General features: G+C 39.3%; 4 protein-coding genes across 16 annotated transcripts; 3 read left to right on the forward strand and 1 right to left on the reverse strand.

Annotated features, from left to right (window-relative positions):
• Positions 1 to 77: 77 nt before the first annotated feature.
• On the forward strand, positions 78 to 12618 carry LOC113202221 (neuroglian). 5 transcript variants are annotated; one of them, XM_026416337.2, is made up of 19 exons: positions 1620 to 1763; positions 2639 to 2726; positions 2808 to 2937; positions 3024 to 3139; positions 3222 to 3415; positions 3492 to 3631; positions 3717 to 3878; positions 4025 to 4215; positions 4294 to 4569; positions 4669 to 5591; positions 5675 to 5909; positions 5995 to 6300; positions 6383 to 6653; positions 6730 to 6894; positions 7017 to 7183; positions 7255 to 7465; positions 7549 to 7652; positions 8234 to 8333; positions 8560 to 12618. In XM_026416337.2, exons 2-18 carry the CDS (start codon positions 2657 to 2659, stop codon positions 8326 to 8328), a joined length of 3756 nt encoding a protein of 1251 aa, XP_026272122.1. In that variant the 5' UTR covers positions 1620 to 1763; positions 2639 to 2656; the 3' UTR covers positions 8329 to 8333; positions 8560 to 12618. The 5 variants fall into 5 exon arrangements, with proteins under 5 accessions (XP_052124007.1, XP_026272122.1, XP_026272120.1 ...); XM_052268047.1 differs by lacking the exons at positions 1620 to 1763; positions 8234 to 8333 and adding an exon at positions 78 to 228; XM_026416335.2 differs by lacking the exon at positions 8234 to 8333.
• A 1264-nt stretch (positions 12619 to 13882) lies between these two features.
• Positions 13883 to 17709, forward strand: LOC113202224 (protein shifted-like). 3 transcript variants are annotated; one of them, XM_026416350.2, is made up of 8 exons: positions 13883 to 14190; positions 14810 to 14907; positions 15194 to 15338; positions 15470 to 15613; positions 15834 to 16034; positions 16882 to 16977; positions 17065 to 17289; positions 17387 to 17709. In XM_026416350.2, exons 1-8 carry the CDS (start codon positions 14079 to 14081, stop codon positions 17515 to 17517), a joined length of 1152 nt encoding a protein of 383 aa, XP_026272135.1. In that variant the 5' UTR covers positions 13883 to 14078; the 3' UTR covers positions 17518 to 17709. The 3 variants fall into 3 exon arrangements, with proteins under 3 accessions (XP_026272135.1, XP_052124009.1, XP_026272133.1); XM_052268049.1 differs by having other exon boundaries at positions 13883 to 14051; positions 15470 to 15628; XM_026416348.2 differs by having other exon boundaries at positions 13884 to 14190; positions 15470 to 15628.
• LOC113202226 (5-demethoxyubiquinone hydroxylase, mitochondrial) lies at positions 16045 to 18764 on the reverse strand. 2 transcript variants are annotated; one of them, XM_026416353.2, is made up of 3 exons: positions 18647 to 18764; positions 16509 to 16834; positions 16045 to 16435 (listed from the first exon to the last, which is right to left on the reverse strand). In XM_026416353.2, the coding sequence occupies exons 2-3, from the start codon at positions 16831 to 16833 to the stop codon at positions 16158 to 16160; spliced, it is 603 nt and encodes a 200-aa protein (XP_026272138.1). In that variant the 5' UTR covers position 16834; positions 18647 to 18764; the 3' UTR covers positions 16045 to 16157. The 2 variants fall into 2 exon arrangements, with proteins under 2 accessions (XP_026272138.1, XP_052124010.1); XM_052268050.1 differs by lacking the exon at positions 18647 to 18764 and adding an exon at positions 17197 to 17315.
• A 66-nt stretch (positions 18765 to 18830) lies between these two features.
• On the forward strand, positions 18831 to 27078 carry LOC113202222 (DNA-binding protein Ewg). 6 transcript variants are annotated; one of them, XM_026416340.2, is made up of 13 exons: positions 18831 to 18983; positions 19787 to 19978; positions 20313 to 20437; positions 20511 to 20627; positions 20716 to 20911; positions 21013 to 21125; positions 21259 to 21666; positions 22221 to 22352; positions 22463 to 22571; positions 22658 to 22720; positions 23250 to 23330; positions 23724 to 23809; positions 23899 to 27078. In XM_026416340.2, exons 2-13 carry the CDS (start codon positions 19795 to 19797, stop codon positions 24115 to 24117), a joined length of 1833 nt encoding a protein of 610 aa, XP_026272125.1. In that variant the 5' UTR covers positions 18831 to 18983; positions 19787 to 19794; the 3' UTR covers positions 24118 to 27078. The 6 variants fall into 6 exon arrangements, with proteins under 6 accessions (XP_026272125.1, XP_026272128.1, XP_026272123.1 ...); XM_026416338.2 differs by lacking the exon at positions 18831 to 18983 and adding an exon at positions 19084 to 19400; XM_026416341.2 differs by lacking the exon at positions 18831 to 18983 and adding an exon at positions 19084 to 19338.
• The last annotated feature ends 246 nt before the right edge of the window (positions 27079 to 27324 follow it).

Genomic DNA, 27324 nt, shown 5'->3' on the forward strand with positions numbered 1-27324 from the left:
CGCCGAGCCCGCCCGCCCCGGCGCGTTTACTCCGCGGCCACTTCGCCGTGGTCGCTGGTCGCCTCGAGCACGGCCGGAAGTGAGTGTTTTTACTTGGCGGGCTCGAGGAGCCGCCGTCGTCGTCGTCGTCAGCGGGCGCGCCGCGCAGGAGCGAAGGGGAATAGTCGCCGGCCCGTCGCGTGGATCTTTTAGCCTGGAGGCTGCCCGGGTTGGTCACGGCGGTGTTTGGTGAGTGCAGCCAGTGGCCAAAGCGAGCGGTACCGGGTGACCTCCCGACTTTGAGGTACTAAAACTACTCATAGTCGGATGGACGTTAAGGGAGCGACGTTAAAGGTGTACGCTCGGAGCCGGTAGAGTCCTTGGCACCATACCATAGTTATAGTGATGATAGGCAAAACCCCGGACGCACATATTGCCAGTTCACCTAGGTCCACCTAGGTCCACCGGGGCTGGTCGAATAACCCTGTGCGCCTGGCTTGGCAGCAAGTTATCTGATTGGGCCATCATGGTATGCGCCCAGAAAAAGTGTGTGGCCCAATTATATTGTCTTTAGAGAGCCGACTCAGAGGAAAATATCCAACTTGCTTTACCGGGTGATTCAGAGAAGACACAGATGCGGGCGGGTTTGCCTACCCCTTCTGCCCCTTAAGGCGCCATTACCCCTTTGGGTAGGCAAACCCGCCCGCACCTGCGTCTTCTCTGAATCACCCGGTACAAACTCTGTACCCGTAGGTAATAAGCAATTCACTGTGGTCTCGCACCACGGAAGTACCGGAGTGCATCGTAGGAATGCGCTCCAGTGTCGGATCGCGTACTCGCTAAGGCCACAGGCACTGGCAGGGACCATGGCGACCGCGACGCGAGTAGGCAAACCCGCAACACTGGTGCGCATTCAAAGATACGCCGTCCGGTACATCGTGGCTTTTAGTGGCCTGTAGATGAGGCGTGACCTCATTGTGGTCACGCGGCAAATATTGGAATTGGGTCTCAACACTAGCCGTACCAATGATTTAATGAGGTCGAACGAAGTTCGTGCCCTGCCGTGGGAATCATGCCACGTGATAGTGTTAGGGATGCACCTGCACCTTTCCTGCACACCTCGCTCGCAGTCAGGTCTCAGCACGGGTCTCAGTCCCCCCGGAAGTTTCGTCTAAGTTGTGGAGGCTATAGCGCGAACTTTCGAAAGAAAGGGACAAAAATGGCACTCTAGGGCACACGACTGGGATGTTGCATTTGGAAAGGCAGTTAAGCTTAACTGTTCATTTAAAACCGTATTTTTTCATACACACTCTTTTGCTCCATTTTCCGAGACAAACACGGTAACATGTTTTTCATGTAGAAAACGAACCGATCGTTTTCCCTGGAACAAGCACAATGTGATGCGGAGAGCAATGCGTCACTTTTGATTCTAGCAAGTAGGCGCGCGTAATGTAAGGCAGGAACGGTACCTACAACTACTACTGTGGTCGCTGTAAAAGCTAACGTGGTACATAAAACATTTCTTTCCAAAGCATGGCTCAGAGTTTCGAAAATTTATTGAAATCAAAAAGATTTGAATAATTAACGAGAAGTGTCACACGGAAAACGTTCCTCTATTGCACGTGTGGAATATTTTGGTTTTGGGCGTCGCGTCTGACTCACGTAGTCCTCCTTGACAAGTGTGTAATGTTTTTCCGTGGGAGTTGTTGTCTGTGAATGATTTGATCAGTTTATCGGATATGTAAACTTATTAGGGCCAAAAGGAGCGTTTCTCGTAGGGAGAGGTAAGTTTTGTTCGTGCAAGCGTCTGCACGGTCCGCCCCGCCCCATCTGACGCCTAAAATTACCCCCAGTGAAAGGTTCACTCCCGGAGTGCCGCGCCTACCTCGCTGCCTCGCCTCTCGGTTGCCATTCAACATTCAATCCCGAGCGCAGCTTAATGCAGGGGCGGAGCCGGTTCAGGGCACACCCCTGAGCTTAACGAGAACCCCTTGGTATGCTGGCCAGTTGAGACTGCGTCCATTTCTCACCCTCTCACGGTTTTGTTGATCCTTGGAATCGTTTTAACGTCTTTAGTTGCCGTTTTCTGTTTGCGTGCGGACCACGTCTCATTCCACTGCAAAGTTTTCGGTTGTTTGTTTCGAGCTATATCCCTGGTTTGACGGATTTCTGTGCCCGATATTGTTGCAAAGACGTCAATTGTCGGAAGACCTTGTGTTAAACCCTGAGCGTTAAGGTTTGCGAGTGATGGGCAGGTCTGGCTCTTCTAAAGCCGTCGCGATGGGGTTGGGACACTCCCTCTAACCATCGGGCGAAGCGTTTGACATTGGCGATTCTGGGCCTGCCCTTCGCTTACCGTTATCTCCAATGTCATACAGTAAGACCAAGGCCTCTTCGGGTTAGCCCGTGGTTTGAGTATCATTCTGTATCAGATTTCTGTGAAGACTTCCCACCAAACTTCACCATTAACTTCTTTCTAACCTCAATCTTTGGTAGAGCGATAGACGCGTTGTAAACAAACCAGTGAACTATATTTAGACAAGGACCACCAAATTGTCCCTGTTCATATCTCTTTAATTTGTATTTTCATTTTCACTTTTATGTTCAATGATGCAACACTTTTTCTACATAACTCTATCCTCTTTTCATCCCTGTTCAGATTCCAAATATTTCCATCATGGGGCAAAAAAGGCTAAGAAGTTTGTTGATTTTCCTTGCTGCTGCAGTTTTCCAAGCATCAGCTCTTGGTAAGTGTATTGTTTTATCATGGTTTTATCCATTTACCGTCTTTCTGAAACTTAAAATTAATTTGTCAATTTCCTTTCTAGTTCAATCTCCCCCTAGAATTGTTAAACAACCACCTACTGATGAATTGTTGTTTCAAGTAGTGACTCAACAGAATGAAAATGATAAACCTTTCATCATTGAATGTGAGGCTGAAGGGGAGCCTGCTCCTAAGTCAGTATTCACTTGGTTTCCTTTGGTCTAAGGATGATCCTACTTCAATATATTTATTTTATAAATATACATGCATTTCATTGTAGGTACCGTTGGATCAAAAACGGCAAACCATTTGAGTGGCAAGCCTATGACGACAGAATGTCACAACAGCCCGGCAGAGGAACTTTAGTTATAACATCTCCAAGAGATGAAGATTTAGGTAAGTGTAAACTCAATTTTTTTATCCATTCAGTTATTTTGAAATCCTATTAAAAAATCTCTTGTGTGCCTTATGATTACAGGGCAGTACCAGTGCTTTGCTGAAAACGAATGGGGTGTTGCTACCTCTAATTCCGTATTTGTACGTAAAGCTGAGCTCAACTCATTTAAAGATGAGCCGACAAAAACTTTAACTGTCACTGAAGGCGAACCTTTCCGTTTGACCTGTCAGCCTCCTGACGGCTGGCCGAAGCCTAATGTGTATTGGCTCATCCAGGTATATTGAAATTCCTCTCCAGCGGTTATTTTCAGTCTCAAAGCAAGCAATAAAATGCGTTCTGTTATTGTTTTAGAATTCAGATGGTGGCATCAAAAGCATCAACAACTCTCGAATGACTCTTGATCCTGAAGGAAATCTCTGGTTTTCGAATGTCACTAGGTTTGATGCTAGTGATGAATTTGCATATGCATGTGCTGCTACTTCCATTTTCAGGTAAAGAATTTCATTGTAATCTGTAAGGTCCACAATATTCAAAGTTCTGCCAGAAAAATCTAATTTATTATTTATTCAACTTTAGAAATGAATACAAACTAGGTAACAGAGTTCTACTGAATGTTCTTGCCACTGGTGTCTCTTCTGCTCAAAATAAACACGAACCTGTGCGACAATATGTCTCAAGGAAAAATGAAGTGGCTTGGAGAGGAAGAAAAGTGGAAATGTTTTGCATATATGGTGGAACGTAAGTTGTATTTTTTTCTTTTCTATGGTTGAGTTACCTTATCAATTGAAATCACTCAAAAAAAAAAAAAAACTTTTTTTAAATTCCCTGTGTTTTACATGTTTTGTAACTGTGCTGTTAGTAAAGTCTTAAACATTTTTGTGCAGGCCTCTCCCTCAAATTGTGTGGAGTAAAGATGGAAAACAAATCCTACCATCTGACAGAGTTACCCAAGGGCACTATGGAAAAAGTTTGATAATTAAACATCTTACCTTTGAAGATGAAGGTGCATATACTTGTGAAGCAAGTAATGGTGTTGGCTCTGCAAAAACTTACTCAATTAACTTGCAAGTCCTAGGTTTGTAAAACTATTTTAAACTCTATTTACTGCACTTGCATTGTATCCAAACCTTAAATTCCATCTTTTACGTTGCAGCTGTGCCATACTTCACTGTGGAGCCTGATGTAATTAATGCAGCTGAAGATGAGACCGTCACATTCAAATGTGAAGCCTCTGGAGTGCCCGAGCCAGAAATTAAATGGATCCATAATGGTAGACCCATTTCAGAATCTCCTGTAAATTCCAGGAGAAAAGTTACTCCTAACAGCATTACCATTGAAAAATTAACCAAAAAGGATACTGGCAACTATGGTTGTAACGCCACCAACAGTTTGGGCTATGTGTACAAGGATGTTTATGTTAATGTTTTAGGTAACGATTTCTTTCAACTAATTAAGAATAGTGAAAAATCAATCTTTTTTGGTACAAATGAAAACTTATGTGTTATTTTTTCTATAATTTTTCTCGTAGCATTGGCTCCGGAGATAACTGATCCTCCTAAAGATGAAGCCACTGTGGATGGTCGAACAGTAACCTTGACCTGTCGAGTGTTTGGTGCACCCAAGCCTGAAGTGAAATGGATTCGTGGAGGCCTGGAGTTGACAGGAGGACGTTACACTGTCAAAGAAAGTGGTGATTTAGAAATCAGAGATGTGAATTTCTTGGATGCCGGGGATTACACCTGTCATGCAGCCAACAAGTTTGGTCATGTCGAAAACTCAGGAAGCCTGGCTGTGAAGGAACATACTCGCATCACTAATAAACCAGAAGATTATGAAGTAGCAGCTGGAAGCACAGCTACATTTAGATGCAATGCAGTTTCTGATTCTTCACTACCACTGACTATTGATTGGTTAAACAATGGCCAAAACCTTGATTTTGATTCTGAGCCACGATTTGTGCGATCCTCAGATTTCTCCCTTATTATTACCAAGACCACTGAATTGGATTCCGGATCATACACTTGCTTGGCAAGCACTGATTTGGATGAAGACCGAGCCTCAGCAACTTTGACTGTTCAGGATGTTCCCAATGCTCCTCGTCTGAAAGATCGTATTGTCTGCAACAAGAGGGATGCATCTGTGTCTTGGCAGCCTATGGGTGACAATCGTGCTCCTATTCTGCGATATACCATCCAATACAATACAAGTTTCACTCCAGATACCTGGGAAGTTGCATTTGAGTCAGTTCCTGCTACAGATATGACCTATACGGTTGCAATGAGCCCATGGGCCAACTACACTTTCAGAGTCTTAGCCTGGAACAAAATCGGCCCATCTGTACCATCACAACATTCCACTGTCTGCACTACTCAACCAGATGTTCCCTACAAAAATCCTGACAATGTTGAAGGAAAAGGAACAGAACCTAATAATCTTGTTATAACTTGGACTGTAAGTACTATCTCTAATGCCTGCATATTTCTTAAAACAAACCAAAACTTAATTTATTACCTTGAATTCTTCTATTTTTCCAGGTCATGCCCGAAATAGAGCATAATGCCCCTCGCTTTATGTACAGAGTTTATTGGAAACGAAATATTCCTGGTGAAACATGGAATTCAGATGACATTAATGATTGGCATAGAAACTACCTTGTAATTCGTAATCAACCGACTTTCCAAGAATACCTTATTAAAGTGGTAGCAATTAACCAGAAGGGTGAAGCAAATGTTGCGCCCAAAGAAGTGGTTGGGTACTCAGGGGAAGATGGTATGTGTCATCATATTTTAATTTTAGGTTCTGTAAAATTATGTGGGTGTAACTAATATAGCCAATGTACTTTCTTTTTCATTAGTGCCACTCCAAAATCCCCTGAACTTTACCATAGAAGAGATTATCTCAGCCACAAGTGCCATGCTTAGTTGGAACAGTGTACCCCCAGAATCTGTAAGAGGACATTTCCGGGGCTACAAGATCCAAACTTGGACTGATAAGGATGGTCCTGAAGGCATGAGAGAAATAAATGTGAAGGGAGATATCCACCGTGTTGTTGTCAACAAATTTGTCCCTCATTCCAAGAACTATGCACGAGTTCTAGTTTTCAATGGACGATATAACGGTCCCCCTAGCGATACACTCAGCTTTGATACTCCAGAAGGAGGTAATTATTTTCAACCGTCTTTTTCTTAGTACGTATTTAGTATTTTATAAATCTTTTGACTTATTTATTTGTTGCATTTCAGTACCTGGCACAGTTCAATCTTTTGAGGCATTACCAATGGGGTCTTCAGCACTGTACTTGATTTGGAAGAAGCCTGAACAGGAAAATGGAATTTTGACGGGTTACAAAATTTATTACCAAATGGTGAAAGGTACTAAAGTTGGCACCTTGATAGAACGTGAGCCTCATATTTTAGACCCTAAAGCTACAAGAGCAAAACTCGCTGGGTTGGAGCCCAACACTAAATATCGCATTCATATCAAGGCTACTACAAGAGCTGGAGAAGGAGAGGGGTGCGTTTTCTTTATTCAAATTGGATAAGATTATGTTTGCTAGGAGCAAAACATATTCATTATTTTTTTCCTTCAGGTACTTCATTGAACAGAAGACCAGAGGCTCAGAATCAATTCCTCCAGACACACCAAGCTTCAGGTGGCATCGAATGCCCTCAGATAATGGATATGCTAAAATTAGAGTAACTTGGGTACCCAACCTTGAAGGAAGACCAGGATCTCATTTCTTTGTTAAATACAAGTTAGTAACTTCTACTTTCACTCAATCAATTTTTTTTATACATGTTGCAACATTAAAGTTGAAACATTAGCAGTCATCACTTTAAAAATGGTGTAATGGAAGACTGTCTTATCTATTTTCAGACTCCGTGGGGAGACCAAATATGAGGAAACTCCAGCTGAGACAAATGAAGATTTCATAATATTGGGAGGACTCAGACCAGGAGAAGTGTATGAAGTCAAAGTTGTTGCTGTTGATGGTGAATTTACTTCTGAGAGTCATTCGGAAGATGTTGAAACTTTCAGTGTTGGTTAGTAAAATCCATGATGTAATGATGTGTGTTTTGTCAAAATACAGTCTAAAAATCACATCTTTTCACAGAGGGTCCCATGATTCAGCCAAAGGAAAATGTAGCAACTGCTGGATGGTTTATTGGTATGATGTTGGCTATTGCCTTCCTTCTGCTTGTCCTGATAATAGTCTGCATTATAAAGAGAAATAGAGGTGGGAAATATGCAGTACATGAGCGGGAGGCTGCTCATGGAAGACATGATTACCCAGAAGAACCTGGTTTCCATGAGTACTCCCAACCGTAAGTACTTAGTCATTCTAAATCGTTGACAAAGAATGGTAAATAGTTATTGTCACTTGTAGTAATTTGTGCTTGTCTTTCAGATTGGACAATAAATCTCATGGTCGAGGATCTATGGGAAGTGAATTAAAACATGAACCTGAGAGTGATGCAGATTCAATGGCAGAGTATGGAGATGGGGACACAGGTAAGCATTATGTTCTTCATGTTCTGGATGGCCAGTCAAAGTCATTTGTTAATTCTGCATGATGTGGGAAGAGTCTGATGTGAAAAATGCAATACTGCTTCTACATACGGCACTTTCTAATTTTGAGACACAATATTTTTGCTGAGTGATTGTTGTAATATTGCCTATTCTTGTGCAGGTAAATTAAAATGTTTGATTATCAAAAAATATTACCAAAAAATATTACTTACTAAGTCTTACAGACCACAGCAACCACTTTTATCTTGTGTGATTGTATTTTTGTGCCTCAATAAGTTGCCTGCATACTTTTATTTTGTGTGTTTTTTTTATTATCTATCATATTTTGGATATAGTGATGTTTTGACTGTTTTCAGGACAAGTATTACTGTACATTTTTTGCAGCTTCAATGCATTTGCTTTCTTGTTTATTTATTTATTTTTTACTTATTTCTTTATTTGGTGCTGTCAACATCACCTTTTGATATATGTCATTGTCTAATGAGACTAGCACCTTTATGCTTTCTGTAGTTGTTGTTGTGTTTGCACTTTTGTATATCTTTGGTTGTGCTTGATACAAACAGAAGGCATGAACGAGGATGGCTCATTCATCGGACAGTATGGTCGCAAACAACGACAAGGGGAAACTTCCTCAGCTGGTTTCGCCACACTTGTCTGATCCAGGTAATGTTTGTGGCTTTTCTGCATTTAATTCAATCAGACTTATTATCTGATTATTAAACAGTGATAAGTAAACTGTCAGGCCTATTCTGCTTCCCATATTAAAAAAGATCTTGAACTCTGCATGTTACTATGTAATTCAAGATTGATGTGGTTCTTAACCTTACCAATGTTAATATTTTCTAATATTCGGAAATTTATTCTAATTTATATACTTCTTTCTTCATAGGACGTTTCACAGAAGATGGTTCATTTATTGGCCAATATGTCCCAGGCCCTAAAAAGCGGCCTCAGAATGAGCAGCCTTCTCCGTCTGCCATCGCCACATACGTCTAGTGCACTCCAGTGCATTTTGTCTCATTTGCAAGAGAATGGGAGACTTAAAACTGCTACAGCCTAGCCTACTTCTGTATAATTTAAGCATACTAGGTTACTGGCACTCTTTATGTTGTGTTTTTCTTTTTAAATCTATATTATTTTTTATCTTGGACTGATAAGCTTCCACAAAGAAGATAGTTAATTATCTTCCTTTCAATGGGAGTGAATGACAAAATTATTTTCTTACCCTTGGATGTGAGTTGTCATGTCATAGTCTTTTAATTGTGCACTTAGAATCTCAATCAACTCGCCAAGCATTTTAAAAGTTGTGAATGCTTTACTAAGTATTTATTATTTTGTAGCTATAGGAGAATCAAATTTTTACAATCAGAGTACAGAAGTGTTGTGAACATTTTGGGCAGCTATTGTATTGGAAAAGAGTGTCAGTATCATTGAGTGGATGTGTGTGTGCTTTTTAAAAATACTGCTAGTGTTTTTACATTGAATCTATCTTTAATGGGGAATGGTTTCCTCAAAATCTATTTGTATAGACAGATCACTAAATGTGATGCATTCTTTCATATTTTATTTGTACAGATTGTTTTGTAGTGCAACTTCTATCAACATTGTTTTTGTTGAATTTGTGACAAATGTGATTTCAAACAGTGTAAGAACTTGACCATCACTGAGGAAGGGTCAATTATTGCATGAATGATAGGCGTAAGTGGGTTGGGCATTAATACCAAGACACTGAGACAAGTACTTGGAGCAATATTCTCCTATTATAGCAGAAGGAAAAGAAAGTCATATTTTAAATATGAAGAATATATTTCTCTATATCAAGTAAACTGATTGTAGACAACTACTCATGGTATTGCCATATGTACTGAAGTAGATTAAATTTATTTATTGGTCCATGGCATATCTTGCACTGCTTTGATTTGGTCAGTTTTTTCAAGCCTTGGAATAGAATTTGACTCTGACAATACTTTGTGACTAATTTGTGTTCAATAGTACTTTCATAAATGTCTTAAATTATTGCTTGGTTGTCCTTATCTTATCTTGTCTTGTATGCTACAGATTTTGCGCCCTTCTCTCTTTTCTAGATATGGTGTACTAATAATGTTTGCTTTTAATGCAAACATATAGGACAGATTTAATGGGAATCATTTTCCCCTCTAGGCAGCTAGCTTTTTCTGCCCCCACAGGGTCTAAAAGGGTAACAGTGTTTTAATTTTCTTTTTCCCTTTGTTCTTTTTAATCATTTGGATGGTGTGAATGAACTGAAAAGTTGTGTGCTTGTTGTTTGAGTGTGAGGCTTTTGTGTCAGGGTCTCACTTCTGTGATGGTTATATTATCTGATGTGCAGAAAGAATCTTGGTTTGTTTAACCTGTTAAATTATTTCGTTTTCAGTATTAGACTATTTGACTGTTAACAAATAGTCCAAAATGTTGCATTTTATTTCTTATATTATTTAACCGATACTGTAAATCAACAAATCATGGAAAGGAAAATAATTCTTCTCTCCAAATCAAGTTTAAAGGTAAATTATCTACTCAAACCTGGTGCTGTCCAGTTTTCCATTCTTTATGAAACACTCCCCTGTGTACTGTTGCTTTTGAAGAATGCAAGTTAAAGGCTTACAGCCACTCCCTACATTTGCACTGTTAAGTTATGATAGTTAGTTATTGCACTGTAGTGTTGGATCATGAAATGTTAACTGTCGCCTTTCTGCACATGGCACTTTGTCTTTGCTATATAAAATATATTGTCTTTATTGCATATAATTTGTTGATGTACAGTATAATACTAAGCTTCTTCTGTATATGAGGTAATAATGAAATGTGTGTAAAGTTAAAGTGGAATTGCAGTATTTTGTTGAAGATTTATCTTTTCATATCTTCCTGTTTCAAAGCTTCTGATCAAATCTGCAATAAGAATAGTGTATTATGTTCCACATTACATTCTCCACTCATCTATTTAACTTGCAATTGTTCATTGGCAGGTTACTATTATAAGTCAAGTGATTGCCACAATGTTAGTCTAAGGACTTACTCATTTTACGTGAATCTCATTGCATTCTACCATTTGCAGACTGTTACAGTGAAAATTGAATACTCTTAATTATGATCTACGGTTGTTATCAAATTGCTTATTACTAAGCTTACCTGGTTAGAATGAGTGTACAAAGATGATAAAATTCTTCTATGTTAATTTAAAGATTTTTTTTACTATTTACATGCCTCAGTTTTTATACTCAAGTGGGAATTGTTATACATTGTGTGCTTAATAATTGTATCCATTATATCTTTTGTCTTGTTTATCTGAAGCCTCTACGTAGCTACCTTGTCCTTCAGTTATATTGTGGACCAATTGGAACCAGGTTGCTGCAATGAAGCAATTAGAGGCTTCAGTAATGAGAACCCCCATGTGTTCATGCTCTTCTGTTATATTTTTGGCCTTTGACACTTTTTCTTTTGGTGTTGTGTGTGAATGAATTGTTGTTCAATTTAAGAGCTATGCTTAAGCAGATCAATTCCATCCTATCATATGACAAGTCTGCAAAATGAAAATTATGTTAACTGGAGACATCACTCCAGAATATTACTACTGCTTTTTGAATTGCCTTAGGTTGCTTTAAAAGCTTCTCTTTCTTTTTTTAAATAAAAATTGTTGTTGTTGTGTGTCACCGTGTATCAGCACAAGTGCCTTAGGCTAGGCATTATGTACAGTGCACCATAAGGTTAAAAAGACATTATTTGACTGAAAAGGGGGCATTGATAAATGAGTTTTGCCTGTCAGGATAGTGAGTCAATGCTTTTGCTTAATGTAAATTTTAAAAGCCTGATTTGCTGGTATTTTTATTTTTATACATTTGGAAATTATTGGCTTACCAGTAACAAATCAAAAGTTATGGTTGCACTAAGCTTATGTCTATGTTTTGCAAGAAAACAATCTATTCACTTTGGAGTTCTTTTTACAAGGCTTTGAATGCACAAGTCCTTTTTGGGGCTTCATACACAAAAATAATGTAGGCTTCGGTCTTAAATAGGAGGTGTTGAACTTTTCTGCATTTTGCTACTTTTTACTTCATGCTATGTGGTATTTCTTTTTTCTAAAAAAACAAAACCAAAAACAAGAAACAATTTTTGGTCAAGAAAAACATTTGATTATCCCCTGATTTTTGGGATCAATCTGTGAAGTTTTGCAAATGTTTGCACTTTGTATTATCCGTCTCATAGATCTCTGCGATTTTTTTTTTTTTTTGTATGTTATGTGTGATTAGTAATTAATATTACCGTGTTCAACTTATTGGTGGACAGTCATGCACATTTGTAGCTTCCTTTTTTATAAGTTTGGTTGGGCCCATGTTGAAATCTTCAATACGAAATTACTTCATTTTTTGGTTTAGTTAACATCACATTAGCATTGACATTTTGGCATCCATACTGCTCTTGAGGTCCAACCAGTGTTTGTGTTCTATGCTTCCATCTTAACATTCCTTGCCCTTCTACTGTTATATTACCTAGGAAACAGTCTATTAAATTAACAGTTTTAATTTCTTTAGCTTAGTTGTTAAAAAGAAACATTCTACTTAACATTGTGAAGGCCAGTCTACTCAGCACCCTTTTATTTCCCCTTTCCTTTTTTTTTTGTTAATGTTATTTCTTTCTTGGTGTATTTAATTTGCTCAAAGCAACCATGGATCTAATATTTTGTCTGTTTTGACACCTGCAATGTCAAAAGTTTTTGTGCAATATTTGTCATACCATGTCTGCCAAGCTCTTGACCAAATTAAATCTTTACCCCCTTAATGTTGTAGCACAGATCGTGTGAATGTATGAAGTGGTGGTTTTGTAATGTGTAGGCTGCTAAGCCTCAATTTGATGCAAGCAAAAATCTACGTGTAGATATTTTTTTTATGTTTTTCAGCCAAAGTCAACTTGAAAATAAACAGATGATACATCAGCCATTTTCTACATAAACCCTCATGTAATTAAATACTCGCTAAAAAAAACATTTCCGGGCTGTGCCCGCCCTTACCCCACTCAAGCGTGAGGGGGGTCTGGAAAATGGACTGTAGCTTGTCATCTCCAAACGAAAGGCAAGGGCGGGGGTGCATTGCGAGCAGTCTACTACCAGGTGCAGAGACCGCGTACGCGTCTCGTCGCGGGGTCGGGTCCCCCACACGTCCTGTCCTCCCGATCGGGTGTGCTACGGCCGATACCCCTACTGACGTCGGCCGGTGGGAAACCTGTTTTCGCTCAAACGACTCTGCCTCAAGATCACACGGCATCGATGCAGGAGCACGAACTTGTTGAACTTTGTGGTGTACTGGAGCATATGGAACTGAAGCGTGAATAAGAATTTGGCATTTACCTAAGAGCCGCCAAGAGCCAAGACAATGTCCGCCAGGCCGCCCAGATAGGGTGCATGTGAACATACGCTTCGCACCGCATCACTCCATTCAGACCCTCAAGTGGCCTGCCCGCTGCCTGCTTCCAATTAAGATGCGAACTTGGATAATACAAGTTCCAAACCAGCCTCATTGGCCCGTATTAATTCGTGCCTGCAATATCTGTACCCCAATTCGTTCTGTTGCTGTAGGGCGATCGCAAGTAAATTAGAGGGGAGGGGGGAATTCCTACGGGAGAGGCTGTGCCGTCCTAACTGTGGGTGGCGGAGGCACCCACGCCGGGGGTCCTGGGGACAGATCCTTATCCACCCAAGACCCCCGAGACCGAGGAAGAGCGCAGAACGACGCGCACCGCGGACAATCCACAGGGCAACGAAAGGACCTTGGCCGCATCCGTAGCAGTCGAGAAGAGTAGCCGCAGCCCTGGCCAGCCCCCTCCCCCCGCTTGACTTCGAGCGCAGCCCTTCGCAGCCGGCTGCCCGGCTCTGTAGCAAACACCTGGCCACCTGGCCCCTGGCGGACCCGCCGAGCCCCGCCGTAGAGCCCTGTCCTGCCTGCCAACACACAGGGGAAGAGGGGACCAACCGACAACCGTCTACTGTGGCGTCTCGGCGATATGTTCTGGAGCGGGCAAAGGGGCAAAGCCCGGTGGGTGCCCGGCCGGTGACGATATGGGCGAAAGGGACGTAGAGGGAGGAGAGAAAGATGTACAGAGACATGAGGAGGGGTCGAAGGAAAGAGAATAAAAACAAGGAGAGCAGAACAGGGCGGGAGGAGGGGAGGGGGAGCCGCCCGCTGGGCAAGCGAGCGATTGGATCAGCAGCCAAGCAAGCATTATGTTGAGGAGCACTGCGCCGCAAAGAGTGCGTGAAGTGAGCGCACTGCCGGGCGATACCCGGCCTGTCTGTCGCCAGTCCAGTCGTGTGCGAGAGGGGAGCGGGACGAGTCTTCGGCAGCGGGCGAATGTGTCCTCTCGTAGGATGAGGTGTGTGCCCGAAGGCGACTCTTCGATATGTGGAAAAGCCTGTTGTTGAGCTTTCTGGTCGTTTACGTCAACAGTTTGACTCGTCATGGCGGAGATCTCTCGCTGTGGATCAGCGAGCATCAGGTCAAGATGTTCAGCGGTGAGTGACGGGGAGGGCTCCCGGGGCGGGGCTCTCACGGCGGGCGGCGCGGGAATTGGAATTGTCTGGCCCAGCCCCCCCCCCCCCCCCCCGTCATGAGGAGCCTCTTATGACATTACACTAATCCTCGAATTTATTTCCGATCTAGTCGGTTTATGAGCGCCCCCCCCCCCCCAAATTTCTCCCTCCTCAAAAGCACATCACCTTTTCTCTTTGCGCTTGGGCTTGGCTGTTTCTTTATCTCCATTCAAATAATTTCCTTTCGCCGAATCCCATCCCCTTCGCGTTGAACTGCTGGCGACTACGAGTCCTACATTGGGATCAAAACGCATTTTATCGTGTCAGTTAAAAAATACAAGTTCCCACGATGGTAAACAGACAATGCAAACTAGCTACATAGTTAAGGCTCGGCTTAAGGAAGGAAAAGTACCTTGAGGGAATGCCAGCTGTTGCTGGTACCTGCCCGCAAAGATGTGCGAGATTCTAAGTGTGTACCGCGGGGGAAGGGGGGCATTGCAACAGAATTATAGCCTATTGGTGACAAAATGGTATTCCTGGGCAAAGTTTTCATTTTCATTACTTAAAATGTGATTTCATGCTTTCAAAAATTTTGTTGCAGGAATTTCCATGGAAATCTATGCAATTGTGGATGGCCATGTACTTGCATATATTCTAGACCCAAACTTTGAGAAGTACCTGCCCATCATACCATCAGAGGTGAGAGTATGTCCCATGGCAGCATCAACTGAGGCCTGATTGACATAGAATCAATTGAAAATGCACTGAGCAGTGACTGCAGACTTTTGCAGATGCAAGTCATTAGCTGTCTGTTTAACTTCCAGTCAAATTTTTACCTTCAAAGCTGTTTTTTGTGGGTTTCTCTTTCAGTTGAAAAAAAATACCCTTTATTTTGTCAATTTTTTTAGGAATTTTAAAAATTAGTAATTAAAATGCCTCTGGACCATGCTGTTAATTAATTACATTGTGTTTTTCCTCACACTAGGTAGGATATGTTAATTTCACATGGAAATCAGGTGTAAAAAAGTACTATTATAACTTTGACCGGCTGCAGTCATTTGATGAGAAAATACTTGAGCCCCCTCTAATATCCATTAAAACCCGTGGACGTGTACCGCGAAGACCAAAGGGTGAGTTTTGATCATCTAAATATAATTTTTAACAGTACACACAAGGTATAAAATAATAATAAATATGAATAAGGATAAAAGAAAAGTAGCACCATTGTAATTGACTGATATTTTTTTTTTTGATATTTCAGTGTTTAGTGTCCTTTTGCCCTGCTCGGGTAATGGTAGTGGTATTGCCTCATTTGGTATAGGATTACTCATTGAAAGCCGGAAAGGACGTCCCATGCCTGGTACCCCACTCAGACTGAAACTTCGTAAGGAGTGTGCCCACAGGGGTGAGTACCTCGCTGGTAAGTATTTTTTCTTACTACTCATAGAAATATTTGTACAAATATAAACTATTCTATGAGACAGACAGAAGAAGTACATAGAAATAAAATAAAACAATGGGTGCACTCTTAACTTGGGCAAATAAGAATATTCCTTTTATACAATTTTGCTATGAATGTACAATTTAAAATACACTCTAGCAATTAGGATTGGAAATTGTTTCAGGACCTGACCCAGAATGTGATAAAAAGTGCGCCAATGGAGGAAGGTGTAATCATGAAAAAATCTGTCAGTGTCTTGAGGGATACATGGGACAATATTGCAAGACAGCTCTCTGCTACCCACAGTGTATGAATGGAGGTGTTTGTTCAGCCCCTGGTATCTGCTCTTGTCCTTCAGGATTCCAAGGTCGCCACTGTGAAGGAGGTAAGACAGATTTGTTAAGCAATGTGTTTAATAACAATTAAGGTAACTAGGGTGGCCATATTTTCTTAAAGAAGCAGCTCAGTCAGCATATGCATCTACATGCATGAGTTATTTCCATATCAATTAAACTGTTTTTGAAATGGTAATAGCTACTTTGCATCCTAGAGTAATAAGCTTTGTGAGCCCATCATAAAAGGGTGCCTGCTCAGCTCCATGCTCCAATCCTAAATCATGATGTTGCTGCTCTTCATCTCTGAATTTCTGGATAACATCCAAAAGTTCTTTGTCACACTTTGGATCTGCCATAAGAGTTCTCAGCTGATCATTGTAATGTTCAACAATAACTGATTCAACAGCAACAGTGCAGGCCATGGCTGCTTTGGGTCCTAACAGTGCTGTACCTAGAAATAAATGTCATGATAGTGAATAACAATAAGATGATGAAAGATTACATCAAGTCAAAGAGAGCAGTACCTGCACCAAGCATAAACCCTGCTACATTCCAAATGGGCACAAATGCAGTTGGCCTGACTCTGTATTTACTGATCAATTCTTCAAACTTGGCCTTGTGCTTCTTTTCTTGATCCCACATATGTTGAATTTCTTTTCCCATGCTTGTATTACCTAAAACTGCCATCTGACCGGCATAAATACGGTCTGCCCCAAGTTCTCCAGCATGGTTTACACGTATCATACTAGCAACATCCTTGGATGCTCTATGTGCAGCTCTCTTCTGAATAGAATTTAAAGCACCTAAAGGTGCAGAGATCATGTTTTGAGATGTCCTTGTGGCCAACATCCTGCAACAACAAAAATCAGAAATATTTGTTTTAATTTTACTTTACAGGAATATGTGCAGAAAAGTGTCAAAATGGAGGTAAATGTGTACAAAAAGACACATGTGAATGTTCAAAAGGGTACTATGGCTTGCGTTGTGAATACTGTGAGTGTTTGATTTTTATTTCAAATTATTCTTGAGCAAATTTAAAATTTAATGGCCCTTATTGATACAGTACTGCATATTTTCCAGCAAAGTGTATTATTCCTTGTCTTAATGGTGGACGCTGTCGTGGAGTGAACAAGTGCAAATGTCCCCCTAATTTTCGTGGTGATCACTGTGAAATAGGAAGAAGAGTGCCACAAAGAAGTAACTGCAACAGACCTTGCCGTCATGGAATATGTCGAGCAGGGGGAAGTGAAGCCGGCCCAAGCTGTCTTTGTTATACCGGCTGGTCAGGACGGTTGTGTAATCGAAGTATGACTTCTATCAATAATATACTGCATAATGGAAATTTATTAGATTATATATTGTTTTTTTGTTGTTTCTTTTAACATAATTATTATGCTTACAGAAACTCCTAACTCATATGATGATGAGGAAGACGAGGAAGATTATGAGGATGAGGAGGATGAAGAAGACGAAGAAGATGAAGATGATGAAACCATAGGGAAAAAGACACATGGGAAGAGAATGAACGTTTAAATAGAAGCTGTCAATGCAGTTAGACGTCATTTAAGAGTAGTGTGTCCTAATTTACCAGATGAAATCATTTTTTTCAGTAATAGTTCAACTAGAAACTTTAAAATGTTAATGGTTTTTTTCTGCCATGGATAATACAACTTACGTAATATGCTACAGATTGGACTGATGAAAATAAAGAAGTTTCAATCACAACTTCAAAAAATCCCAATGGAAGCCAAAGTTTAAGGTTCAACACACATAAAAAGTACGCACTATTATTATAAACTAATAACCATATCCCTGGAAAAATTGTGAGTGGCAAAATTTAGGGGTAGATAAGTGGCACTAAGAGTCAAAAAGGCCAGATGGCACGCAAGTGTCATAAAATTGGAGGTTTTATTAAAGCGGCACTGAGGATACTCAAGAGCGGTTCCAAAGGAAAAATGAAGCAATCATACTAAGTGGCATTAGAGTAGCGAAGAAGTGCTGGAGTAAAAAGTTAGCTTCCTGGTAACACCATGCTTACGAAGCCATACCCTAGATGTTTTACCAAGCCAACAGCCTGTCTAGTACGAGTACAGTATCTTGTAAATTTTATAGGCAAGGTCTAGTCCCTGCTGCGATCAACACAATTGACAACCCCACAACAGCACAATGGCTGTCTCACATAGAGTGGAATTTCAACAGTTTTGACGCTCAAGATCCTTACCACCACTTCCTGGCCAGTTGCTTACCACTTTAAAGTACTTTAAAGTGACACACTTAATAGAGTGGCCATTAAGTGGCTGAGGTCCCACTCATTTGCCCTTTAACTTCCACTCAGACCCTTAATTTTTTTCCCTAGGGATAGGACAACATTGCATAATTTTCATTCGTTGAACACGGTTAGACAACATGTAAGAAAGTGACAGACCTGTTTGAGATGGCTTCTAGAAATGCGAAAGAAATACTTCTCTGAGAAATCTCGTAACTAGACTTCTGTGATTACTGGTATGTGATACTTCAACTTACCTCACTGCAGATGTCAATCAAACAGTGGCAAATGTAGTTGATGGGTAAATTGCAATGTTATCGTAGATTGGTTTTAAGCGTACACTGGTGTAAAAATCATGAACATCGGGGGCCAGGATACCTGCAGGGTAGTCTATACCTGAACTTTACTTCACACCTGCACGTCTGAACTAAACTGTTATGTCACAAATATTGACACAATGCCCGGCAGGTTAACTTCATTAATCACTGCACCCCCACTCCACCCTCCACCACCCCCCGTGGTCCCTCGCCTCTTCTTTAGTTCACATGAAACACCAAGAGATGCCTCTGACATCGGTGTTTGATAGTGGCGTAGTGCCGTGGTTCTCCGATAGGTGACGCTAGTGGTTTAGTTTTCAACACTCAACGTCTGTCTATATGGTTAGAGAGACGCTCCTATTTGTCTGTGAAGCGATTTTCTTGTGATACCAATTATGTTCCTGTGCTTCGGTCTGGTGAGTAAAATAAAGTTGAATTTAATCCACATGTTTCAGTTTGTTGCTTTCTTCAGGCCGGTATAAGATGTTGTCTCAAAAGACGTAAATATCGTCTGCTAAAAAGTGCTATCGCGCAGGCTCGCCCAAAATGGCGAAAGAGATATGGCTTAAGACTGTGTACTGTTACATTAAGTAGCCCCGATATTTTATGGAGAATTTAGGCTGCTTGTATTTTTATTATATTCACAGCTCGTTTTATTAAAGTGTCGCGTTCTTTTAAAGTCTTACCGGCATCTAACTTGAAAGAAATGTGGAAGAGAGGTTCTGAATGCTAGGGCAAGGGCTGTATCGGGCCGACGCAGTTAAGCCCCAGGTACGCAGTCGCGGCCGTGGCGAACTGCCGCACCGCATCCTGAAGTTTGTCTACAATGCATGGTACTCGTCCTTTTCCAGATTTTGTTACTTGTCTTTTACTTGTCTTTAGACCCATACAAATTATCCATCCCGGTCTAATTTCCGACTTTTGTGGTTAAAGGCCTGTGAACAATCGCCATTTCGGAACAGATAGTGGTAGTTGAAGCTTCTGTGTAAACATTACCGGCGCTTTGAATGGGTTTTTACCCTCGCTAATATTTTCTGCGGTTGCATATTTTTCTTCAAACTTATGAAACAACTTCTGAAGACATTTGGTTGTCATTTCAAATAATTGTTTTATCACACTAAAACTGCCCAAGTTAATTTTGTCTTTTTTGTAGTGAAATCTTATAGTGTTATTGTTTGTGAATGATATTGAACTCTTTGTATTATCTACCTTTTTCTAGATGAAATTATGGTTACTGTAATGGAGACACGAGATCCAATTGGTGGGCACAGTCAAATGGATTCCGATGATGACGAAGATTGTCCATCGTCACCTGGCTCTACTTCATTTGATGATGGGGGCCTTATGGCAGCTGCCATGGGACATGACATTACAGCTCAGCTGGCAGCAGCAGGTTGGCAAAATACTCATGGTACATTTTTGTTTGCTTTTTGGTAAAATTTTATTTCTGTGTTTGCATTGTTTGATGAATTACCTTTTGAGCACCAACTTAATCCCTCTCTTAATCTCCTTTACTGGTGCTGTCAACATTTTGGTGCATATTTATATCATAGTTTGAGTATCTGTAAAAACAGCTTAAATACGTTTTTTTTTTTTTTGTTTTATTTATATTTTCTTTTAGTTTGCAGTAGTCTTAAAATATAGAATTTGTGTGAAGTTTAGTTTTGTTTCCTTGTACAAGACTTGTCAAGAAAGCTTCTGGTATTTAGTATTTTCCATTTTGCTAAAATAATTGCATTTTTAAGGAACTGTTGGTATGGCCGCTGCTGCTGCTATTGTGTCATCAAAGAAAAAGAAAAGACCACATTCTTTTGAAACAAACCCTTCAATCCGCAAGCGTCAGCAGAACCGATTGCTGCGCAAATTACGAGTAAGTTACCTTGTTATATCTTATCAATTTCCTGCAATTTACAAATCTGTAACTGAATGTCACATGTGTTCAGGCAACCATTGACGAGTTCGCTACCAGGGTTGGTCAACAAGCAGTTGTTCTAGTAGCCACTCCAGGGAAGCCTCATGCCAGTTTTAGGTGTTTTGGTGCTAAACCTTTAGAAGATGTGGTAAGAATGTGAAATTATTAATATTTCCAAATTACATCTAGTGTATATATTTTCTTTTAATCATTTTCTCTTGCTATTCTCTCTGCAGATGAAAAGTCTAAGAGTATCAATTTTAGATGAACTTGAACATGCTTTGCATCGACAGGCACCCCCACCCTCTAGAGATGATCCCTCATTATATGAACTGCCCCCCCTTGTTATAGATGGGATACCAACTCCTGTTGAAAAAATGACTCAAGCTCAGTTGAGAGCTTTTATACCTCTTATGCTTAAATATTCCACTGGTAAGAAAAAAGTTTGGAACTATTTCTCCTTCAATTATTGTTCCTACCAATTGCCTGTCGCTGGTAACACATTGTATATCTATAAAATTATGTATTCTTAGGTAGAGGAAAGCCAGGTTGGGGCAGGGAATCAACAAAGCCCCTGTGGTGGCCAAAAGAAATTCCTTGGGCTAATGTTAGAATGGATGCTAGATCTGAAGATGAAAAGCAAAAGGTTAGTAACGAATTGTATATCACCACTGTTGAGAATTTTGATAATACAATGATTTATTAATTTTAAACCATTGTCATGTATTGTACCTAGAAAACTAGTTTTATCTATCTACTAATTAGATTTTAAACTTCAGTGTAGGAATGCTCAAATCTCATGGACACACGCCCTTCGTCAAATTGTAATCAATTGCTACAAATTCCATGGAAGGGAGGATCTCCTTCCTGCTTTTAATGAAGAAGATGAGCAAGCTCAATTGAATGGCATGACTGACGAAACATCAAATTCAGTTCAAAATGAGCAAACCGTACAACAAGTTGCCTCTGTTGGAGTCCTCAAGTATCACCAAGCTGGAAAAGGAGTCAGTGCCCTATCACCAACAGGAGTAAGCACCAGTTTGGCTAATCTGGCAAATGTTGCCAGCTCTGCATCTGCGAGCACGGTGTCGGTCTCCTCAATCTCAACAAATACTAACACAATGACCTCTGCTCCTGTGAGCGTCTCATCTCCTCCTGCCCAAACTACTCTTGCTCAAGCAGCCCAGGTGTGCTTCTCTTCTTCCCCTCTTTTTTTATGGAAATGCTGGTCTTTCAAATTGCTTTTGTTTTTCTTAGTGGACCTTGGTGACCTTTTTAGTTGCCTTCTTTTTTTGTGTGTGTATGTTTTACTAATTTTGTTGCATGGTTGTGTTATATTACGACCAATTTGTAAATTCTTAAGTTTTATTTCATTCCTGTAGTTTAAGTACCTAGGCTTAATCTTGTTACGAAACGAATTTTCACATTTTTTCAGCTCCAAAACCGGGGTGCGGTTTATATTCGGGTGGGCTGAAATTCACAAATATACGAGTTCATGTCACAAGAACTTATATATCCCTTACCTGTACATGAAAACCCATACCATTTTCACATCTCTTATCTTTGATAATGCATGCTCTCTAGGTTTTCTTTTGTTTTCTATACAATAACTTTTAGGACTCTTCATCATACGCTATCATTTAAAAATATTTTGTCAATCTGTAGTAGAAAGGAAAAGTTTGATTAATCTCGGTCATATGCCACTCCCACAAATTCTAATCCGAATTGTAACTGTTTACAGTATGGGACAGCAACAGTATTGCAAACCATCAACAACCCTGACGGATCTGTATCACTCATTCAAGTGGATCCCAACAATCCAATAATTACTTTACCTGATGGTACCACTGCTCAGGTGCAAGGAGTAGCATCGGTAGGCTTATTTTGTAGCACACTTTGTTCATTTTTAATAATCTGGCCAATAATGCTTTTTTAGGGGAGAGTTTTCGTAATAATTTATCTATCTATCTTATCCGTTTCTAGGCGTTGGGTGATGTAACTTCAGATGGAGTTGTAGACCTCAATAATGTCACTGAGGCAACCCTAATAAACCATGATGGTCAACTCATTCTTACAGGAGAAGATGGCCACGGTAAGGCTTCAGTCTCATGCATATTAAAATGAGGCATTTTGGTAATCAGCCTAAACATTCTTTATTTTGTGAATTTTTCATTTCAGAATATGCTGTGAAACTTTGCTCTGTGAATGAGAAGTTGTGGCAGCAAGGATCAACAATAGAAAGTATGTACTGTATAAATTAATAAATTAAATCTGTTCTGTAACTGTGGCAAGCACTTGTGCTAACATCTTTGCCACATTGATTATCCTTATTAGCCTCTAGCAGGCTTTTTTTCTGCTTCATTATTTAGTAATCTTTGAATTTAGTTTGCACTGCTATTATTTTTCTTTTTTTTCTTTTTTTTTATATTTGTATATTGTCCTCTTATATTTATCCTCAGTTGTTATTAGCTGCTTTTGTAAAACAAGCTTGATGGTAAGGACCACTGACCTCAATATGTTCGATGTTGTTTAAGGAGTGAATTCATTTATGGTCCATTATTGTTTTCTATTCATTACACTACAATTAATGTAATAATCTAATAGTAATGAGTTGTTTTTAGTGTATATGTTTCCTTACCAGTATCTTGTGCATTGATGCTTTTGTTTTGTTTTTCACATGCTGTATTCTTAGGAGGTATTTTGTTAGCAATTGTTTGTTTTCTTTTTTATTTGCGGATTTGTTGGGATTGTTGCTGTGTGCCTTTGCCAGAGAGCTTGGGTCCAACAAATAGCCAACGTAGTGGTCAGTCAAATCTTCGGTCTCATGGCCATGATGCTGTGTCTCAATCAGGTACTGTAAGTCTTTAATAAAAATGTGTTTGCACTAATGACATGGACACAATGTATTCAGAATTTGTTGTTTTGTGTGAACTTTACAATTTTACATTCCTTGAAGTTTGGTTGTAACTAAAAACTACTCTGAGTACCTTTGTAATATGTTATCTTATGGGTTAAGTCCGTTTGTCGGTTCATGCCAACATTAACCGGTTAAAGTCGACTTTCTCCGCGGGGCCCGTTTAGAACCGTCTGATGGCTTGGGAGGTATTGCGGGGGGGGGGGGGGGGGGGGGGGGGGGGGGGGGGGGGGGGGGGGGGGGGGGGGGGGACATTACATACGTTACATAATTTTCATCGCAAAGATTTTTCAAGATTTTTAATTTTTTTCTTTGTTTAAAATTTTTCAGCATATCCAGTTGTATCTGGAATGATCTCTGTACCAGTCTCAGCATCCATGTATCAGACAATGGTACAGAATGACTGTACAATGCAGGTATGTTTTTATCAAAGTTCTGGATGTCAACATTTTGTAATCTAATGTCCCATTTTATAATAGGGGTCTTTCTGAAAAAAAAATTTCAGGTGGTCACTGTGCCAAAAGTTGAAGCTGGGACCTCAGGCGGGGAAGTAGAAACCATAAGTATACCCAGTGGTATGGTTGGAACTCCAATTATGATGACAGGTTCAGAACCTCAGGTTCTACAGGTATTCTCTTTGAAAGATGGAACTGTTTTAACAAAAACTATTACTTCTGTTGCTGACATTAAGTCTGAGGAGCCAGGTGAGGTTCTTGGTAATTGATGTATTGGTACTGTGATAAGAAAAAAAAAACAACAAGATCCTCTTAAAGTATCTGTTTGACTCCAAAGTCAATGCAAGCAAAGCAATTTAGAAGCACAAGGATGTCATAATTATTATAATGTATGAAGGAAATGTTGCCCGTTAGGTTTGCATTCGTTTTTGCAGTCATATGATGGTTCTGTTTGATCATTGTGTGATCTATGTTAGTACATCAAAACATTATTTATAGGAATGTTTTTTTTGTTGTGTTTTTTTTTCCTTTTCCTTTTTTTTTTTTTTTTTTTACTTTGTAGTTCATTGACAAATTTGATTTTGTTTAATTATGAAGTTGGATCCCATTGTGGTTCTACATTTACTATGTATCTACTAATCTACAGTATCTGGGTGTCTTCATGTCTTCAATGAGCCAGTCAGAAGGTAAAGTTGTTCTATTGCCACAATAGCTTGGGTCTGATCTCTGCCAAAGTAAACAATAATCTAATCATGTATTTATGTACGATCTTACCTGGTACTGCAATGGGTCCTCAATTCAGAGTTTTGGACCATTGTGAGTTTTACAAATGTAATTTGCATATGAGTATGCAATAAAAATAGTAATAAATTTGGTTTGAAACAAAGTTTTAATATTCCAAACAATATGTGAAGTATTGTCCCTGAACATTGAGTTGACATAGTGTACTACAGTATTAAGGAAACAAAATTTGATTTTTAATCACCTTTTTAAATCAGGATTATTTATGAAGTTTCTTGGCTTGTGTTAATGAGAAAAGAAATGCGCAAAGCACTTCACACCTTTGTTTCTCCTTACTGTGTGTTGCTGTAGATTTAAAGATTGAACCAGTCTTAAAATTAAGCTTAAATTATCTTGAATATCATTGTTAGTGTATCAAAAGTGAAATATGTTATTTGGATTATTTGCTTCGTGTATTATTGCACAAAGTATTGTCATTTTGCACACAATCATATTGGTGTTGATTAATATTCTGAAAATTCTGGAGAAAAATTGAGTATGTTGAAAAGGTCTTTCTAAAATTGATTTTAGACTTACGAGCACAACGCACGGTTATTTGTTGCAACCAGCATTCAATGAATCAATATTTGCTGCAAAGCTCACTGTACATATCAGTCAGGTGTACCAATTTTAACTGAAAACCTTACGTTTTGTCTTATTTTTGAAGATAACATAATGAATGGTGTTGATAGATATTGACATGAGCTTTTTCCCATATTATTTCTGATGGTTTAACTTTTATTCTCTCTTCTTCAAGTCCTAAAAATAACATGGCCTCATAGGATGATGTATTTTGCCTGTATGTGAGTTTTAAAGGATGGTTCCAGGTCATTTTGGCAAAAGAACGGGGCAGTTCATGTATCCCCAGGAAATAAAAAAAAATGTCCCTGTCTTTGGTCTGTTTTGCTATAATTAGAAATTGAAACTATTGTGCAGCTGAAACCTTTTCCTGTGACTCATTTTTAAAGACTATATTTCTAGTTATTGTGATGAGGAATTTCATCAATGCTACAGGTTTTGGGGTGTCTGTGATTTTAGTGCCATGATTTATGAACAGAACAGAAGTAGCTAACTAATAATGTGTACATGAAGACATTGCTCCTCACTTAATTTTTCAATAGAGTACAACACCTCTGCTGCTTTTCATTTGGAGCAAATTTTTATTAAAATCGATGTCGTATATGTACATATTACACAAAAAATATTTGAAAAGTTTGCCATTAAGTAAAGATAATAATCTGAATGAATAATACAGATTGCATTCATTTTGTTGTTAGGTATGTGTTAGCTACTTCCTTGTAATATTTTACAACTCACCAATGTGCAAAACTTCCTATTTGCAAGGCAGACAGAAAACTGACCAATTTATTGAAAAAACAAATATCTAGAGATGCTGTTACTTTGACATTACTTTAACTCTATTTTCTTCATATTTTGGGTAAACAAAAGGAGAGCAAAATTCTATATTGATCTAATCTAACTTACCAAGATCCCTTTAAATTATCATGTTCTGTTAAGGAGTTTGAGTTGTTAAGGAGTCTGTCAAACTTACTATGAGAAACAATAAGTTTTAAATGTTTATAGGCAATGGGTTACTTTATGAGCATGAGCAGTTTGAAAGTTTCTTCCTTATTTAGAAAAAATAATTTTAAAAACTATTCTCTATGCTCGTAACTCAGAATATTTAATTTCAGAGGAGAATTTTGTTCTTTTTATACCGATTTAAGTCAATTGAATATCTCATTTTACCATTCCAGTGTTAGTTTTAATTGAGACCTGTGTTCCATGAGTGAACTTTAGTCATTAGTGTTATTTATTTGTCTTTGTGGTATTTTTTTTGTTTTTGAATAATGTTGTGTTGGCTTGGCTTGCTTAATTTAGCAGTGATACTGTGATATTTGCAGGCATACTTCTCATACCAAATGAAGTCAGTCTGGTCGAAGCATTGTATGTTCAACAGCAGGTGATGTGGTTGCCTCGATTTTACAGTTTGGTCTGTATATTTGGCAAGCTGTCTTCTTTAACTGTAATTGAATTATTGTGTCTATCTCAGAAAGAAAGAAGGTTGAGGAGGCAGTATTTTCAGTTTCCCGATAGTTTTATTATTGACTTCACTAAGTTCCTTTTATGTCAATTTGTTGTGTGATTGTCATTGTATCCCTCTTTTTTAAACTGTCGTGCTCTTTGTGGGCTTGTATCATTCATTCTAAAAGAAGATTTTCCATAGTGAACCCTTTGGTATATAATCTACCTCTTGCATGGCAATTTGTACATATAATTGTTTCAATCATGTAAAGGTGTTCCAACATTTACATTTGTAATGTGTGATGATCCACCTAGTTTTGGATAAACGAAATTACCATTTTAAGTGTGTACCTTTTCTAATTCTAACTGTGCGGAATTGTCCTATTGATGATGGTTGCATAATTATATCTAACTTAAATCATGAAGGTGACAAATTTGTCTGAAAAATAATTAAAGACTTCCCAAGAGACAACTGGAACTGAATGAAAATGGCTCATTGTTGACACCAAATGTTAACCGTCATAAATTCAGTGTGGATTGCTTACAAAACTGACACGAGTAGTACATACTATCTCAATATCTAGGGCTAGGCAGAAAAATAATATTCTCATTCATGTGACACTTGGCACTACTATGCGAGTAGAAGTAAAAGTCCCATTGAGTGCATGAGA

This window comes from Frankliniella occidentalis, unplaced genomic scaffold (assembly GCF_000697945.3).
Source record: "Frankliniella occidentalis isolate FOCC.00 unplaced genomic scaffold, Focc_3.1 Scaffold63, whole genome shotgun sequence".
Lineage (NCBI taxonomy): Eukaryota > Metazoa > Arthropoda > Insecta > Thysanoptera > Thripidae > Frankliniella > Frankliniella occidentalis.

Excerpts from the sequence above, each read along its gene's own strand:
- LOC113202221 (XM_052268047.1), top strand. The coding sequence starts at position 2,657 with ATGGGGCAAAAAAGGCTAAGAAGTTTGTTGATTTTCCTTGCTGCTGCA. Across the intron at positions 2,727-2,807 it reads TTTCCAAGCATCAGCTCTTG|TTCAATCTCCCCCTAGAATT; the intron begins GTAAGTGTATTG and ends TTTCCTTTCTAG. Across the intron at positions 7,653-8,559 it reads GTATGGAGATGGGGACACAG|GACGTTTCACAGAAGATGGT; the intron begins GTAAGCATTATG and ends CTTTCTTCATAG.
- LOC113202224 (XM_026416348.2), top strand. The coding sequence starts at position 14,079 with ATGTGGAAAAGCCTGTTGTTGAGCTTTCTGGTCGTTTACGTCAACAGT. Across the intron at positions 16,978-17,064 it reads TGGCTTGCGTTGTGAATACT|CAAAGTGTATTATTCCTTGT; the intron begins GTGAGTGTTTGA and ends CATATTTTCCAG. Across the intron at positions 17,290-17,386 it reads AGGACGGTTGTGTAATCGAA|AAACTCCTAACTCATATGAT; the intron begins GTATGACTTCTA and ends TTATGCTTACAG.
- LOC113202226 (XM_052268050.1), bottom strand. Across the intron at positions 16,436-16,508 it reads AGGGTTTATGCTTGGTGCAG|GTACAGCACTGTTAGGACCC; the intron begins GTACTGCTCTCT and ends ATTTATTTCTAG.
- LOC113202222 (XM_026416338.2), top strand. Across the intron at positions 20,628-20,715 it reads CTAAACCTTTAGAAGATGTG|ATGAAAAGTCTAAGAGTATC; the intron begins GTAAGAATGTGA and ends TTCTCTCTGCAG. Across the intron at positions 21,667-22,220 it reads CTCTTGCTCAAGCAGCCCAG|TATGGGACAGCAACAGTATT; the intron begins GTGTGCTTCTCT and ends AACTGTTTACAG.